Below are 17099 nucleotides of genomic sequence, written 5' to 3'. Positions count from 1 at the left end.
TGGCAAGTGTCTTCACTGACATTTTCAACCTCTCACTGTCTGAGTCTGTAATACCAACATGTTTCAAGCAAGACCACCATAGTCCCTGTGCCCAAGAACACTAAGGTAACCTGCCTAAATGACTACCGAGCCGTAGCAGTCACGTCTGTAGCCATGAAGTGCTTTGAAATGTTGGTCATGGCTCACATCAACACCATTTTCCCAGAAACCCTAAACCCACTCCTATTTGCATACCGCCCCAACAGATCCACAGATGATGCAGTCTCTATTGCACTCCACACTGCCCTTTCCCACCTGGACAAAAGGAACACCTATGTGAGAATGCTATTCATTGACTACAGCTCAGCGTTCAACACCCTAGTGCCCTCAAAGCTCATCACTAAGCTAAGGACCCTGGGACTAAACACCTCCCTCTGCAACTGGATCCTGGACTTCCTGACGGGCCGCCACCAGGTGGTAAGGGTAGGTAACAACACATCCGCCACGCTGATCCTCAACACGGGAGCCCCTCAGGGGTGCGTGCTCAGTCCCCTCCTATACTCCCTGTTTACTCATGACTGCATGGCCAGGCACAACTCCAACACCATCATTAAGTTTTCCGATGACAAAACAGCCTGACCACCAACAACGACGAGACAGCCTATAGGGAGGAGGACAGAGACCTGACCATGTGGTGCAAGGACAACAACCTCTCCCTCAACGCAATCAAGACAAAGGAGATGATTGTGGACTACAGGAAAAGGAGGATCGAGCATGCCCCCCATTCTCATCGACGAGGCTGTAGTGGAGCAGGTTGAGAGCTTCAAGTTCCTTGGCGTCCATATCACCAACAAATTAACATGGTCCAAGCACACCAAGACAGTAGTGAAGAGGGCGTGACAAAACCTATTCCCCCTCAGGAGACTGAAAACATTTGGCATTGGTCCTCAGAAGGTTCTACAGCTGCACCATCGAGAGCATCCTGACGGGTTGCATCACCTCCTGGTATGGCAACTGCTTGGCCTCCAACCGCAAGGCACTACAGAGGATAGTGTGTACGGCCCAGTACATCACCGGGGCCAAGCTTCCTGCCATCCAGGACCTCTATACCAGGCGGTGTCAGAGGAAGGCCCTAAAAATTGTGAAAGACTCCAGCCACCCTAGTCATAGACTGTTCTCTCTGCTACCGCATGGCAAGCGGTACCGGAGTGCCAAGTCTAGGTCCAAGAGGATATTAAACAGCTTCTACCCCCTGGGTAGCTGGGTAGCCATTTGATTACATGTTCAGGAGTCTTATGGCTTATAAGACTCCTGAACATCTAATCAAATGGCTACCCAGACTATTTGCATTGCCCCCCCCCCACGATGCTGCTACTCTCTGTTATTATTTATGCAAAGTCACTTTAACTCTACCTACGTGTACATATTACCTCAATTACCGCAACTAACCGGTGGCCCCGCACATTGACCGGTACCCCATGCCATCCCTAGGAGGGGTGCGTCACTTGAGTGAGTTGAGTCACTGACGTGGTCTTCCTGTCAGGGTTGACCCCCCCTTTGGATTCGTGCCGTGGGGGAGATCTTTGTGGGCTATACTCGGCCTTGTCTCAGGATAGTAAGTTGGTGGTTGAAGATATCCCTCTAGTGGTGTGGGGGCTGTGCTTTGGCAAAGTGGGTGGGGTTATATCCTGCCTGTTTGGCCCTGTCTGGGGGTATCGTCGGACGGGTCCACAGTGTCTCCCGACCCCTCCTGTCTCAGCCTCCAGTATTATGCTGCAATAGTTTGTGTCGGGGGGCTAGGGTCAGTCTTTATATCTGGAGTATTTCTCCTGTCTTATCTGGAGTCCTGTGTGAATTTAAGTATTCTTTCTCTCTCCATCTCCTCTCTGAGGACCTGAGCTCTAGGACCATGCCTCAGGACTACCTAGCCTGACGACTCCTTGCTGTCCCCAGTCCACCTAGTCGTGCTGCTGCTCCAATTTCAACTGTTCTGCCTGCAGCTATGGAACCCTGACCTGTTCACCGGACGTGCTACCTTGTCCCAGGCCTTCTGTTTTCAACTCTTTAGAGACAGCAGGAGCGGTAGAGATACTCTGAATGATCGGCTATGAAAAGCCAACTGACATTTACTCCTGAGGTGCTGACCTGTTGCACCCTCTACAACCACTGTGATTATTATTATTTGACCATGCTGGTCATCTATGAACATTTGAACATCTTGGCCATGTTCTGTTATAATCTCCACCCAGCACAGCCAGAAGAGGATTGGCCACCCCTCATAGCCTGGTTCCTCTCTAGGTTTCTTCCTAGGTTCCGGCCTTTCTAGGGAGTTTTTTCTAGCCACCGTGCTTCTACACCTGCATTGCTTGCTGTTTGGGGTTTTAGGCTGGGTTTCTGTACATCAGCTGATGTAAGAAGGGCTTTATAAATACATTTGATTGATTGATTTCTCCCATTATTCTCTGCAGATCCTCTCATGCTCTATCGGCTTGGATGGGAAGCATCGCTGTATAGCTATTTTCAAGTATCTCCAGAGGTGTTTGATCGGGTTCAAGTCCGGGATCTGGCTAGGCCACTCAGGGACATTCAGAGACTTTCCCGAAGCCACTCCTGCATTGTCTTAGGTGTGTGCTTAGGGTCGTTGTCCTGTTGTCCCAGTCTGAGGTCCTGAGCGCTCTGGAGCAGGTTTACATCAAGGATCTCTCTGTACTTTGCTCCGTTCATCTTTCCCGTGATCCTGACTAGTCTCCCAGTCCCTGCTGCTGAAAAACATCCCCACAGCATGATGCTACCACCACCATGCTTCATCGTAGGGATGGTGCCAGGTTTCCTCCAGACGTGACGCTTGGCATTCAGGCCAAATCTTGGTCTTAATCAGACCAGAGAATCTTGTTTCTCATGTTCTGAAAGTCCTTTAGGTGCCTTTTGGCAAACTCCAAGCGGGCTATCATGTGTCTTTTACTGAGGAGTGGCATCCATCTGGCCACTCTACCATAAAGGCCTGATTGGTGGAGTGCTGCAGAGACGGTTGTCCTTGTGAATGGTTCTCCCATCTCCACAGAGGAACTCTATCGGGTTCTTGGTCACCTCCCTGACCAAGGCCTTTCTCTCCCAATTGCTCAGTTTGGCCGGGCGGCCAGCTCTAGAAAGAGTCTTGGTGGTTCCAAACTTCTTCCATTTTTAGAATGATGGAAGCCACAGTGTTCTTGGGGACCTTCAATGCTGCAGACATTTGTTGTTACCCTTCCCCAGATCTGTGCCTCGATACAATCCTGTCCCGGAGCTCCACGGACAATTCCTTCGACCTCATGGCTTGGTTTTTGCTCTGACATGAACTGTCAACTGTGGGACCTTGTATAGACAGTGGTGTGTTTTTCTAAATCATGTCCAATCAATTCAATTTACCACGTCTGGACTCAAATCAAGTTGTAGAAACATCTCAAAGATGATAAATGGAAACAGGATGCACATGAGCTCAATTTCGAGTCTCGTACCAAAGGTTCTGAATACTTATGTAAATAATGTATTTCTGTTTTTTATTTGTAATAAATGTACAAAAATTGCTAAAAACATGTTTTCGCTTTGTCGTTATGGGGTATTGTGTGTAGATTGATGAGGAAAAAATGTATATAATACATTTTAGAATAAGGCTGAAACGTAACAAAATGTGGAAAAAGTTGGCACTGAAGGCACTGTACACAACGACACACCCACAAACACATCAAATGATGCCAGCAGCATACCACTCTGCATCCCCACTGCTGGCTTGTCCTGGCTAAATTTACCAATCTGGCCCTCATACCATCATGGTCACCTAATCATACCCAGCTTTCAATTGGCTCATTCATCCCCCCTCCTCTCCCCTGTAACCATTTCCCTGGTCATTGCTGTAAATGAGAATGTGTTCTCAGTCAACTTCCCTGGTGAAATAAATAAACATACAAATGTATGCAAAAAGTTTCCATGTAGGTTTAGTTGAAAATCTCCTTTCTATTACAGTCACACTGGGGTGGTCATGTCAAATTTAAGCTCAGTTCTACTGCCTCAACACACGCTGCTCCACACACTTCCTTATTAAACATCTGCTGGTGGCTGTGTTTTAATGTTGTCACAGTACATAGACACGTCTCTCCTGGTGAGTGACTGCTCGGCTCCACGCGTATCACTATCAGGAGCATCAAGGGGCGGGGATTGGGAGGTAGGGAGGGAGAGAAGGAGAGCAAACACATCCCTTTGAGAAAGAGCCTCCAGAGCTAATATTGACCAGCACGCTCAACTACACACAGCAATACAAATTAGCTACAGTACTGACCCCTGCACAAAGGACACATGTTATCACCTCGTTGAATTAGGCCCGTCTGCCACTGATCAGCAGTGCCCAGACACACATCTACTGGGAGGGAGAGAGAGAGAGAGGGAGGGAGAGAGACCGAGAGATTTTTCACAACTGGGAAAGATGGAAACCTAGTCAGTTACACAACTGAATGCATTCAACTGAAATGTGTCTTCCGCATTTCACCCTCTTAATAAGAGAGGTGCGGGGGATGCCTTAAATCGACATCCACGTCATCAGAGCCCGGGGAGCAGTTGTTGTCGGGGGTTAATTGCCTTGCACAAGGGCAGAACGGCAGACTTTTCCACCAGGGATTCGAATCAACAGTGCTTTGCTTACTGGCCCAACTGAGCGACACGCACGCACGTACACACATGCGCGCGCACACACACACACAAACACACCATAAAAAACATGACAGAACACAGTAAAGCCTACTTTTAAATATAACTGAATCTAGTAATCTGGCTCTATACACAGGTGCCATAAAAACAACACATTTTATTGACCAACAAGTGGCTTCTTTTTCACATTATCTACAGTTATTTTCAAGAAAAACCAACTCCCAAACATACTGCATAAATAAAATGCTGATACATATTCTGATAAATGCTGCCGAGTTCACCGTTTGAAAAATACATGAACAACGTCCTGAGTAAGAAAAAGCCCTGCTGGCCTTCAGCAATTCAGAAGCCAACATCAAGGTCCTTCTCATAACCTCATAACCATAAGCATATACACTGAGTGTACAAAATATTAGGAACATCGTTCGCCCTCAGAACAGCCTCACTTCGTCAGGGCATGGACTCTACAAGGTGTTGAAAGCGTTCCACAGGGATGCTGACCCATGTTGATTCCAATGCTTCCCACAGTTGTGTCAAGTTGGCTGGATGTCCTTTGGGATGGTAGACCATTCTTGATACACACGGGAAACTGTTGAGCGTGAAAAACCCAGCAGCGTTGCAGTTCTTGACAAACTGGTGCACCGGGCTCCTAAGACCATACCCCGTTTAATGCACTTCAATATTATTTCGGGCCCATTCACCCTCTGAATGACACACACATCCATGTCTCAACTGTCTCAAGGTTTAAAAATCCTTCTTTAACCTGTCTCCTCCCCTTCATCTACACTGATTGAAGTGGATTTAACAAGTGACATCAATAAGGGATCATAGCTTTCAACTGGATTCACCTGGTCAGTCTATCAAATCAAATCAAATTTATTTTTATATAGCCCTTCGTACATCAGCTGATATCTCAAAGTGCTGTACAGAAACCCACCCTAAAACCCCAAACAGCAAGCAAAGCATGTGAAAGAAGCACTGTGGCTAGGAAAAACTCCCTAGGAAAAACTCCCTAGAAAGGCCAAAAACCTAGGAAGAAACCTAGAGAGGAACCAGGCTATGAGGGGTGGCCAGTCCTCTTCTGGCTGTGCAGGGTGGATATTATAACAGAACATGGTCAAGATGTTAAAATGTTAAAATGTTCATAAATGACCAGCATGGTCAAATAATAATAATCATAGTAGTTGTCGAGGGTGCAACGAGCACGTCCGGTGAACAGGTCAGGGTTCCATAGCCGCAGGCAGAACAGTTGAAACTGGAGCAGCAGCACGGCCAGGTGGACTGGGGACAGCAAGGAGTCATCATACCAGGTAGTCCTGAGGCATGGTCCTAGGGCTCAGGTCCTCCGAGAGAAAGACAGAAAGAGAGAAAGAGAGAATTAGAGAGAGCATATTTAAATTCACACAGGACACCGGATAAGACAAGAGAAATACTCCAGATGTAACAGACTGACCCTAGCCCCCCGACACATAAACTACTGCAGCATAAATACTGGAGGCTGAGACAGGAGGGATCAGAAGACACTGTGGCCCCATCCGATGATACCCCCGGACAGGGCCAAACAGGCAGGATATAACCCCACCCACTTTGCCAAAGCACAGCCCCCACACCACTAGAGGGATGTCTCCAACCACCAACTTACCGTCCTAAGACAAGGCCGAGTATAGCCCACAACGATCTCCGCCATGGCACAACCCAAGGGGGGGCCGCCAACCCAGACAGGAAGACCACGTCAGTGACTCAACCCACTCAAGTGACGCACCCCTCCCATGGACGGCATGGAAGAACACCAGTAAGCCAGTGACTCAGCCCCTGTAAAAGGGTTAGAGGCAGAGAATCCCAGTGGAAAGAGGGGAACCGGCAAGGCAGAGACAGCAAGGGCGGTTCGTTGCTCCAGCCTTTCCGTTCACCTTCACACTCCTGGGCCAGACTATACTTAGTCTACTTAGTCTATGTCATGGAAAGAGCAGGTATTCCTAAAGTTTTCTACACAGTGTATGCTGCCGAGGTCGAAACTCACACACTCAGATTATTAAAGTCTGTTTCAAAGTCTTGAAGACTTGTTGGGAGTTGTGTAACGGCAGATGCAGGGTGACAGGAAACAGATTGACGCTGCCCAGGGCACGCCCTCAGGTTAGACTGGGGAAAGAGATCACTCCCTGTCCCTGATGTTTAGGTGAGAGAGGCGGGGACACAGCTGTGTGTGTGTGTGTGTGTGTGTGTGTGTGTGTGTGTGTGTGTGTGTGTGTGTGAGAGAGAGAGAGCACCCCAAGGCCCTACGGCTCAGAATCTGCTGTCGCTATGCAGCTGACACTTCTTAGCAACAGAGTGACACAGTCTCAGAGACTAATTTGACTCTGTACTGGAGTAGATATTCTGGAAACTTCACCTCTATTTAAAATGTACCTCCTAGTTTTTAAAATTAAGAGATGTAAAAGCTGAAAATTACCCAAAGGCAGCAGCATAAAATAGCAGAAGCCAACTCAGTTTGAAATAATTTTTCAATTACGAAGGCATTATATTTCTTCACCAACACAGTTGCTAACAACGTCACAGTAATAAAACGTACTTTCAATGGGAAGACTGTCCCCTGTGGCTCCCTGCTACTGTCATGTACCGTATCTGTCTCCTAACCAAGGCCTATGTGGCAGGCAGCAGTTATGCTACCAATGATGTAACAACTTACAGCACTAAATAATCTAGTTGGTTTTGTATAGACTAATAAACACATTTACTAGTGACACAGTGCCGCGTAACCACTCAATGGCCGTGTGCTGTTGTGTGTAATGGGGGTGTGTGTTCCTTTGCCGCACACGTCAACACTTTATATTGCACAGTCACGGAAAGGCACACAGACACGCATAGGATGGTGTAGAGAGAAGGAAGGAAACCTTCAAACAAGCACACAGGGGGAAACTCATTCATCTATATCCACCTCAGCATCAAGTCCAAAAGCGATGGTCAATAAAAATGTTCAGGACCTTGATGTAAATCTTATTAGCTTGAAACAGGGCTCTTATCTGGCCAGTCTAGATACAGTAATTCACTTTGTTTCATAGAGACACTTCAGATAAAGCACTCTACTGGGAACAGTCTAAGAGGAAGCAGTGTGTCCCTCTCTCTCTCTCCAACTTTCCATCTCTCCTTTTTTTGGCAGAGGGAAATTAACAAGCTGCTCCGAAAGCCATTATCAGAAAGCCATAAAAGTCATCCGAAGGTGCAGTGCACCCCTGCAAAGACATGGCCAAACTACTCCACAGTAGTCAATTCTCCAAACACGGTTTACCCACCACCCCCACTGTGTTGTTTTGGACCCAGACAGACAGCCCCTGCTATCACACAGTGGATCACAGAGCAAGCAGATTCAAAGCCCATTCTTATTCCCCTCAGCCTCAAATGAACACATCTAATTACCAACGGTAACACACACACACACACACCAGCACCACGACACAGACCACCCACCCGACCCAACCACCCTCACACGGTTGGTCTTTAAAACATGTTTTATAGGATGTATGTGTTACACACGCACACACACACACACACACACACACACACACACACACACAGAGACAGAGATAGACAGAGAGACAGAGAGAGAGACAGAGAGAGAGAGAAGACCTTGATGTGCAGATGTGAGGGAGAATGGCTAGCAGCGGGAATGAAACACTCCTTTAATGCCAGAGTCAGAGACATCCGTAGTGACGCCTGGCTGCGTCCCACTACAAAGCAAAACCACACCAAACAGTCAAGCAATTCTAACCCCGTGTCCCCATCAAACCACTACAAAATACTACAAAATACTACAACATCCCATACACCCTCCCTTCAGGTAACCCCATTACATGCCATACAGGTGAGTACCAACACAACTGTTGGGGGGGGAACACCATTGCGCACATGCAACTGATGTGAAATAGCTAGCTAGTTAGCGTCACTCGCTCTGAGACCTTGGAGTAGTTGTTTCCCTTGCTCTGCAGGGGTGGTGTGTGCAGGGGGTCCCTGGGTCGAGGGAAAGAAGCAATACTGTTATATTGGTGCCGTGACCTGGTTCACTCAGTTGGGCTCTACTCAGCAGCTAGTGTTGCTATAGAGGAGGTGGTCAAAGGGGGGTGGTGAGTGTAACCGGTGTGAAATGGCTAGCTAGTTAGCATCACTTGCTCTGAGACCTTGGAGTAATTGTTTCCCTTGCTCTGCAGGGGACCATGACTTCTGTGGAGCGATAGGTACAGATGCTTCATGGGTGACTGTTGTCGATTTGTGTAGAGGGTCCCTGGTTTGAGCCCTGGTTGAGGGATGAATACAATACTGTTACACACAACCCAGAAACACTGGCAGCGCGCAGACTATGTGTTTGACGATGTGCTGAGAAGCTCAAGATCCTATTGAGAGTTTGATGATGACTATAAGTCTACTTACAACAGACCTGGTGAGATGCTGACATCTTGTGAGAGAACAGTGTAGTTGCATCCCTCCAAATAGGGGACCACAGTCATCCTTTTAGAATCCTGTTTCCCTTTATACATTTTTCATTCAAAGATTAAAATGATACAGCTCTGAAATAACGCAGGTTGAAGGATGCACCTGTTAGAAATTCAACTAGGCCTACCTCTCGGACCCGGTGCAGTTAAAATACTTGAGGTTTCTTCTCCAAATGATTTTCAACATTTGTCTTGCTGCAACTGGCCTTTCCGTCAGCAGGAATGTATTGTCAGTCGCCCTGGTCTTCAACCTTGAGCAACTTTACAACCTTTTGCCCACTCCCCCGACAACATCAGTGACGTAAACGCTTTTTACCTGATGGCTCAGTATATCTCCGTTGTACCTCACTAATCAATAGGAAATAGGAATCTGCAATTGAAGGCTAATGTTACTTTTTCGAGAGTTGGGATGATGGAGGACCGCTCAAGCCAGGTAAACTAAAATGACTTATACCATTATTGTTTTTAAGCATTGTTGATTGACATAACGTGCCATGCACGTCTTTCTGAAGCAGTTCACTAGTTTTGCTGGCATTCGTGTAATATGATGCACGCACACTGGACAATGCTGTGCAATGCCTTTTGCACGTGAATGTTTATTTTTTCACCGAAAACAAGTGCCCATACACTTCAACATCCTTAAATTACTTATTTGTCAGCATCACCCAAAGTGTCTCTGTTTATATTATGAAGGGCGCAAAATGTTTGGAACTTTTTTTCGATTCTCTAGGCCTGTTTGCAAAAGCAGCTAATTGGCTGGTGTATTGGCTAGTCTATTGATCTGCAAGACGCACGTCTTTCATCAAATAGTGATGGCATTCAGTGTTTTTTCTTGGTGAGCCGGCAGGCCCATTAGGCTCTCAAACGGCTCTTCGTTTTAAACACTTAAATTGAACTAGAACCATCATTTTTAGAACCAATCTCCAATGATCAGAGTACACCCCGCTTTCTGTTAGCATCTCGTTTACATTTGAAATGCTCGCATCTCTCCTTTAATCATTTTCCCCCCTCTGCCTGTCCTCTCTCCCTATTTCTGCAGCCGGTAAGAAGCGCTTCAGACTGGCCATCATTGTGAAGTGGTAGTCCACTACTAGGCCCAAGCACGACAAGCCTTCCAGACCCCCCACCTCTCCCTGCCGCTTCCTCCATGCTGCCCCCGCGTTCTGCTGGGCTGTGGGGGGAGAGGGCCTCTCCCATGGTGCACGCTGCTCCTGTTTCCCCCAGGGGGATGTCTAAGGTGCCTCCTGTGGACGCAGCAGCTCTGCTCCAGGGTGTGTGTGAGGTGTACGGGCGGGGTAAGCTCCTCAACGACCTGCAGTACCGCCACATGGGGCCTGACGGGTTCCTGTGCTTCAGCTACCAGGTGAATGTGTCGGGGCTGGCCACACCCTTCACTGGGATGGTGCAGACTCTGCCCGGCCCCAACCCTGGAGCTATACAGGAGGCTCGCAGAGCTACAGCCCAGCAGGTCCTCAGCGCCCTGTGCAGGGCCTATATCACCCCGATCCCTGAGGCACAGAGCCACTACTCGTACTTCACATTTTAATTGTGAAAATACTTTGTTTTGCACTCTTTTATATGTAGTAAATCGTGAGTAGATGCGTGATTTTACTTTTGCCTGTTTCTAATTTGAATAAAACTATTTGTAATAAATGTCAGTTGTTTGCCTGTCTAATATGGAGTTCAGAGTGGTAGGTATTATACATCTGAAATATCCCCCATGGATTCCACAAATGTACATTTGAGGTCTTTTCACAAGGACCAGATGTAACCCTTGTAGTATTAGGGAATGCTGTTGGTGGTTGGGAGCATCCTGGAGAGGCAGCAACAGACTAGGATTACATCTGTCAACAATGAACACTCAACAGCTTGATGGTTCAGCTGAACAAATGTACATTTAGTAAGCAATTACATACTGCATCTTTTCAGGATGCCGCAAAGCACTTAACAGCACTCCCTTTCAGTAAAACACAGGAAGAATTCACAGGGGGTAAATGTCCTATATTGTTTTGGGAATATCCAACACTGCCGACTGTGTAGCATTTGTTTCAGTGATTTATTGCAGGCCAATGTTTTTACTATTGTAATTTGACAGTTTCTAGTTTTAGTTATTCAAGTAGGTTTTCTAAAACACGACAGGCCACATTAAATTGTAACCTGCTGTTGGATAAACCTGTTGTAAATCAATCTCTTAAGGTGGAGGTAAATATCCATTTATTGGTATGCTGATAGGACAGGCATTAGCATTTTTCCTATATAGGCAGATTAACCTTCAGGGATAAGACTAATACAGTGACTATTGTAATGTTACCCATGTCATACTATTGTCTTATGTACATCATCAAAGTTCCTCATCCTTGAGGGTACGCAGGTGTCTGGGTAGTCAGCATGAAACCACTGCCTTTTGAGACCACTAATATGCAAGGCCTGGACAAGTGAAACTATTGGGCAATCTTCTGCAGTTGAGACTTGATGTCTTGGTTGGCATGTTGAGGGCTTTGGGTGGTCAGCGGTGAGACCTGTGGTAAACTTCTTTAGCCAATCGGATGATGAGGCGGGGTGTTGTCAGGCAAAACCACGACTTAGACGTCTGAGGTCCTTCTCTTGATCTCCTCCACTAGTTCGGCTCTGGACACGTCAATCTGAGAAAAAAAACAGAAACGTGGTGTTTTAGTCAAGAGAGTGTGTGTGTGTTTAACTGACAGAGATGCTGTGCGTGTATGAGAATCTCACCTCCTCTCGGCTGTGGACTGTTCGGAGCTTCACCACCCCGTCCTTGAGCTCCTGCTCCCCTAGGATCGCCACCAGGGGGATCCCAGAGTCCTCACAGTGCTGCAGCTGGCTCAGCAGCTTGGGGTTCCTCTTATACATCACCTCTGCCTGACAACACACACACAGAGTTATATAAAGGTTCCTCTTATGAATAGCCACAGCCCACACTCAGCCATTTCACCAGTGGAAATCAACTCTACACAGGCACCATCTCTGACTCACTGTGGCATTAATCTCAGTTCGAACACACACACACACCTTGATCCCCGCGTTCCAGAGTTCAGCGGTCAGTCGGAGTCTCTCCTCCAGAAGGTTTTTCTGTGCCGAGGCCACCATGACTTGAGTCTCTGTGGTTCGCACCTTCTCCGCCGACGCCTGGGGAGCCCGACCCCAACACACCAGTCAGCCACACACAGAGTTTCTCTCTTGACACATTTATGAACAGACCAGCCTGTGGGGAGAACTGGCTGTTTGATAATGCCCCGTCCCCCTTCCTTACCTCAGCCTTCTGCTCCATGATGGAGAAGACCCTCTCGATGCCGATGCTGACCCCCACACACGGCACCTTCCTGCCCTTGGGGTCGAACATGCCCACCAGGCCGTCGTAGCGCCCGCCGCCCGCCACGCTGCCCACGCTCACACCTTCCTCAGCCTTCTCGCCCGCCCCGTTCTGGGCTGCCGCCACTGGGACCGGGCCGGTCTGGGTCAGAATGGCCTCATAAATCACACCTGTGTAGTAATCCAACCCACGGGCCAGACTCAGGTCAAACACCACCTGGGAGAGGGGGGGAAGAGAGGGAAGGAAAAAAAAAAGAAGGGAGGGAGAGGACAGATTAAAAGGAGACAGTAGGAAGGAACACAAGGCGAGGGATTTGGGAAAAAAGGACTGCATCCTCAGACTTATTTCAGCTGATCATATCATGACATCTATCTATATAACCCCTGACCCCCCAAAAAACTATTACTGTTCATTGAGAACTAAATGCCTCTACGGAGTAGGCTGTTGATGGACAGATTTCTATAGACTCATTACCTGTCATATCACCTTGGTCACCAGATAACCTGTCACCTCTGACCCCTCACCTTGTCTGTAACCTGGAAGAGCTGCAGGTAGCTGAAGAGCTGCTTCATGTCTGTGAGGCCGGCACACGCCTGCTTGCTCTGTGACATCTTAGCATCCTGCAGCAGACGCTCAGCTAGGTCCATCCCCCCTGGAACACACACCAATCACAGGCAGGGTCAGACCAGGGGAAAGGTCAAAGGTCAGTCTGTGTGTGTGACCTGTCCTCACCCTGCAAGCTGACATACTGTCCGATCTGATCGGCTGCTTCCTCAGACAGACCCTTCTCCTTCACCATTTCACTCCTCACATCCTCCCAAGACATCTGGATAGAAAAGCAGGGAGGAGCATAGAAAGGGTGGAGAAATGTTATATTTACTGTTACCTATATTTACTTGGTTTGCATATTAAAACATTGTTCATGTTTACCGTTTAGCATTCCATTTCCTTAACCACATAAGGTTTGGGTTGGGTGCAGCGGGTTTACCTTGTCCAGTTTGTCCACTGTGGAGCAGATGGTGCGGAACTTGTCATCCGGAACTCCACACACCGCAAACATTCCGTCTAGAATACGTCTGTCATTCACCTGCACAGAGAGGATATTACGGTGGGGAGGGGAGTTAGGACGAGTATGGCCACACATACAGACCTTTCGTGTATTCCTTGCTTCATATTGCGTCACAGGATGTTTTACCATGGGTGCTGTGTGTCTCTGACCTACCTTGATGCGGAAGTCTCCCAGCTCCAGCTCACTCAGGATCTCGTGGACGATCTTCAGGCACTCGGCGTCTGGGATCATGGGGTCGTACTGGCCTGCAATGTCAAAATCCTGGGAAGTGGAGAAACACACACTTAGCAAGAAAATGGGTCATGCGTATCCACAAACAGTTGGATGTAGCAGAAAGGAAAAATGATTCCAGTGTTATGGCTGATGTGGACGGTCGAACCAGGGTTCGCTCTGACGCTTACACACTGATAGAACTCCCTGTAGCGGCCGCGGGTCATGGCGGGGTTGTCACGGCGATAGACCTTGGCAATGTGGTAGCGCTTGATGTTGGTGACCTTGTTCATGGCCAGGTAACGGGCGAAAGGCACCTGGGAGGGGGTGGGGTCAAGGACTAGTAGACACCTGATTGGCTCCTAACCTTGTTAAAATCCACAAGTTGGTTTGCTTTCGAGGCATGACCATGAAAAACATAGGGAATTAACTGACCAGGTTGCAGGCTAGTCCACGCAATGTACGCATCAGGACTAATACAAGGATACAGTGAGATCATATCTAAGGGACAGCAGCTCTCCTCCTTGGTCCTTCAGGTCGTAGATGAGCTTAGAATCCTCACCATACTTTCCTGTCAACGTTTCCTACAAATTGTCAACATAAGCACAAAATCCCGATTTATTACAAATCCACTGGCTAGTTTCCAACTTTCTATTCATTGTCAACAGTGTGTGTCTCTGTGCGCCTCCCACACACCTTCAGCTCAAAGACGGGTGTGTCGATGTTCTCGGCTCCGTGGCGTTTAAAACAGCTGATGATGGTGTTGAAGACTTTCTCTCTGATGGCCATCTGCTTAGGGTTATAGTCCCTGGTTCCCTGAGAGAGATGGAGGGAGAGAAAGAGTACATAAGCAAGACATCTACTGATTTGGATTTTCAATAAAAGACAAGTAGTAAACATGTTATGCAGCAAGTTCTCTTCATGATCACCTGCTGCCTGTGAGGTGCACTCTCTATGGTGGCAGTATTTACCTTTGCAGTCTTGAGCGTGAATTGGTGTCTGCCTTCATCTCCTCCAAGCTGAGCCTTCAGCTCTAGCAGTTTGGCCACTTCCTCATCAATCTAGGAAAGAAAGACACAAACACAGTTCAATGTTCCTCAGGACCTTGGAACAGATTCTCCCCCATCCCACCCTCCAGAGTCAGGGTCCTACCTGAGACACAGTCATCCCAGTGATGGTGCGTAGAGAGCGGGCACAAAATCCAGACCGACGGCCCACCAACCCCGCACAAAGACGCAGGGACGCCACACCCAGGTTAATCATCCCAGCAGGGGAAAGCAAAACAAAATCAAATGGAAAAAATAAATAAAAATGGCCGTTCAGGAGTGCAGCATCAGAGAAGCAATACAGTCCAATGGCAAAGTTCACCAAGCCATGTTGTCCAATAACCACAGTCCGTGAATGCCAGGTGACGGCAGGGTTATCCAATCCAAATGCAGTATTATCCAGGAATATCCAGTCGGAGTGTTTGGATTCCAAATGGTGACGTGTGAGGTAGAGGAAGTAGATGACGGACGGAGATGAAGGTATGACCCCAGCAGGGTTGTTGGCATCGAGCAGGAAGAACAGGAGAAAAGTGGTGAGCAACCCTATCACTAGGGAGACGGGCGGGCATGACGCATCATCACAACATGGAGGACAAAACATGAGGCAGGGGTCAATCAAACCAACCAGCCTATCACAGCCCAGAATCAAACCAACCAGCCTATCAAAGCCCAGAGACATGGGTGGGGGTGGGACGTCACTGACCCCTGGAATCAGAACTAAAACTACCCCTAGACCAGACAAGCATTGGGCCATGTTCAGTACACACAGAGGAAACGGTGTGCTTTTAACACGACCCAGAACTACCTCTGGACCAGACAAGCACATGGTCTTGTTCAGGAGGCACAAACCAGGAGAACATTTTTTTTAAACTGTGTGTCCTACTGAACACAACCCTGGCCTGGTGCTGGAGGAAGATCTGAAGACTCAGTGAGATCCCCCCCCCCCCCCCGACTGACTGACTCACACACACACACACACACACACACACACACACACAGACAAACGTAAATTAAAACGCATACAGATCATCTCTATCCTCACCTGTGTAGTTAGTTAAAGGTGGGGAGAGATTGTCGGAGAAGCTCAACATTCAGCCATTAAAAGGAACCATGAATTTACACAATGAATGACCAGCCCATGCAGTGACATCTATCCTAAGGGGATTGCATCAGTTTGGATTGATAACTAGCTTCTACTAGCTGTATAATTTGAAGCACTATTATTAACTAACGTGCATAAGAAAAATAGCATTCATGATTTACTTTGTAATAGCCATGAAATTCCACTTCTTATTGAACTGACTAGATAATTAATCTGACCGTGAGCCGGCAAGGCCCGTATTTTGGCATGAGTAGCCAGCTAACGCTAGCTTCGTTCATGACATATGTAGCACGCGTGTCTGTTCATCCCATCCCCGTCCCGCTGTACGTACAACCTTTTGGAACATCGTCGTGCTAGGCGTTGAATACTGACCTGTTCTTTGCTTGCTTTTTCTGTCTTTAGTTTCCGCACGACTTCTCCTTGTGTTTTAATCGCCTCTTGTATCTGTGCTTTGTCGGCCATGGTGTTGCATCTAATGCCAGAGACTAGAAGACTGTGCTAACGCTTCCTCAAAGACCGGAAGCCGAGAACCCGAGGATATACCTCCACGTACCGCACGGTGGCAGTAGATTTACATTGGTGTTTAACAGAGCGACGCGAGATGTACATGCCAGATACAGTGTAACAATCGTGTTTAGCAACAAGACATTGAAATGAACAAAGGTTCCGCACAACAGAAAGTTGCAAGTAGTTTCACACTTCTACACTATCAGCTTTATTTGGACTAAATTTGATATCTCGGAATTCACAGTATGTATAGGGTGCATTTCTGCATTGACCTCAGTAGGGGATGTAGCTCAGTGGTAGAGCGCATGCTTTGCATGTATGAGGCCCCGGGTTCAATCCCCGGCATCTCCACTCCTTTTGACCAAGATCTGTTTTCTGGCAACTACTTTACAATCAAATAACAATGCCTATCTCATCAACAACAAAAAATAATATGTAGAGCGTTCATTTATAAGAAGAGCTTTAGTTTTTTTAATGATTTGATGACCGCCATGCCCCCAATTTGTTGATGCATTCATTTTTGGGATTTTGTAAAATAATTTGGCAGTATTATTTGTAATCTATGTTCTCAGTGACCCAAGTCAAGTCAAGTCAAGAAAAACTTAAATATAAATGGCATTGATTTAGCTTAATAACATAATTCATTTATTAAGTGATAGAGGATTTGTGAATAAATGTCAACAGACATTCTGAC

The 17099-nt window shown here is 47.4% G+C and overlaps 1 protein-coding gene and 1 non-coding gene across 3 annotated transcripts; one reads left to right on the top strand and one right to left on the bottom strand.

The window, feature by feature from the left end:
* Positions 1–11337: 11337 nt before the first annotated feature.
* Positions 11338–16427, bottom strand: hars (histidyl-tRNA synthetase). Of its 2 annotated transcripts, none has more exons than XM_014212329.3 (13): positions 16271–16427; positions 14722–14811; positions 14447–14566; positions 14239–14334; positions 13942–14067; positions 13694–13801; positions 13460–13558; positions 13204–13297; positions 12996–13123; positions 12412–12687; positions 12171–12287; positions 11874–12020; positions 11338–11782 (listed from the first exon to the last, which is right to left on the bottom strand). In XM_014212329.3, the coding sequence occupies exons 1-13, from the start codon at positions 16358–16360 to the stop codon at positions 11723–11725; spliced, it is 1551 nt and encodes a 516-aa protein (XP_014067804.1). In that variant the 5' UTR covers positions 16361–16427; the 3' UTR covers positions 11338–11722. The 2 variants fall into 2 exon arrangements, with proteins under 2 accessions (XP_014067804.1, XP_014067803.1); XM_014212328.3 differs by lacking the exon at positions 16271–16427 and adding an exon at positions 14903–15345.
* A 257-nt stretch (positions 16428–16684) lies between these two features.
* On the top strand, positions 16685–16756 carry trnaa-ugc (transfer RNA alanine (anticodon UGC)). Its single transcript has one exon. It is a non-coding gene; the product is annotated as a tRNA-Ala (tRNA).
* The last annotated feature ends 343 nt before the right edge of the window (positions 16757–17099 follow it).

Source organism: Salmo salar, chromosome 09 (genome assembly GCF_965601325.2).
Source record: "Salmo salar chromosome 09, fSalSal1, whole genome shotgun sequence".
NCBI lineage: Eukaryota > Metazoa > Chordata > Actinopteri > Salmoniformes > Salmonidae > Salmo > Salmo salar.
This window is presented reverse-complemented; position numbering and strand designations above follow the sequence as displayed.

Bases quoted from the DNA above. Each gene is read 5' to 3' on its own strand.
- hars (XM_014212328.3), bottom strand. From the start codon at position 15,013: ATGATTAACCTGGGTGTGGCGTCCCTGCGTCTTTGTGCGGGGTTGGTG. The intron at 13,802-13,941 runs GTAAGCGTCAGA...TCCACTTCCCAG, and splicing joins ACAGGGAGTTCTATCAGTGT to GATTTTGACATTGCAGGCCA. The intron at 13,298-13,459 runs GTAAACCCGCTG...TTTTCTATCCAG, and splicing joins CAGTGGACAAACTGGACAAG to ATGTCTTGGGAGGATGTGAG.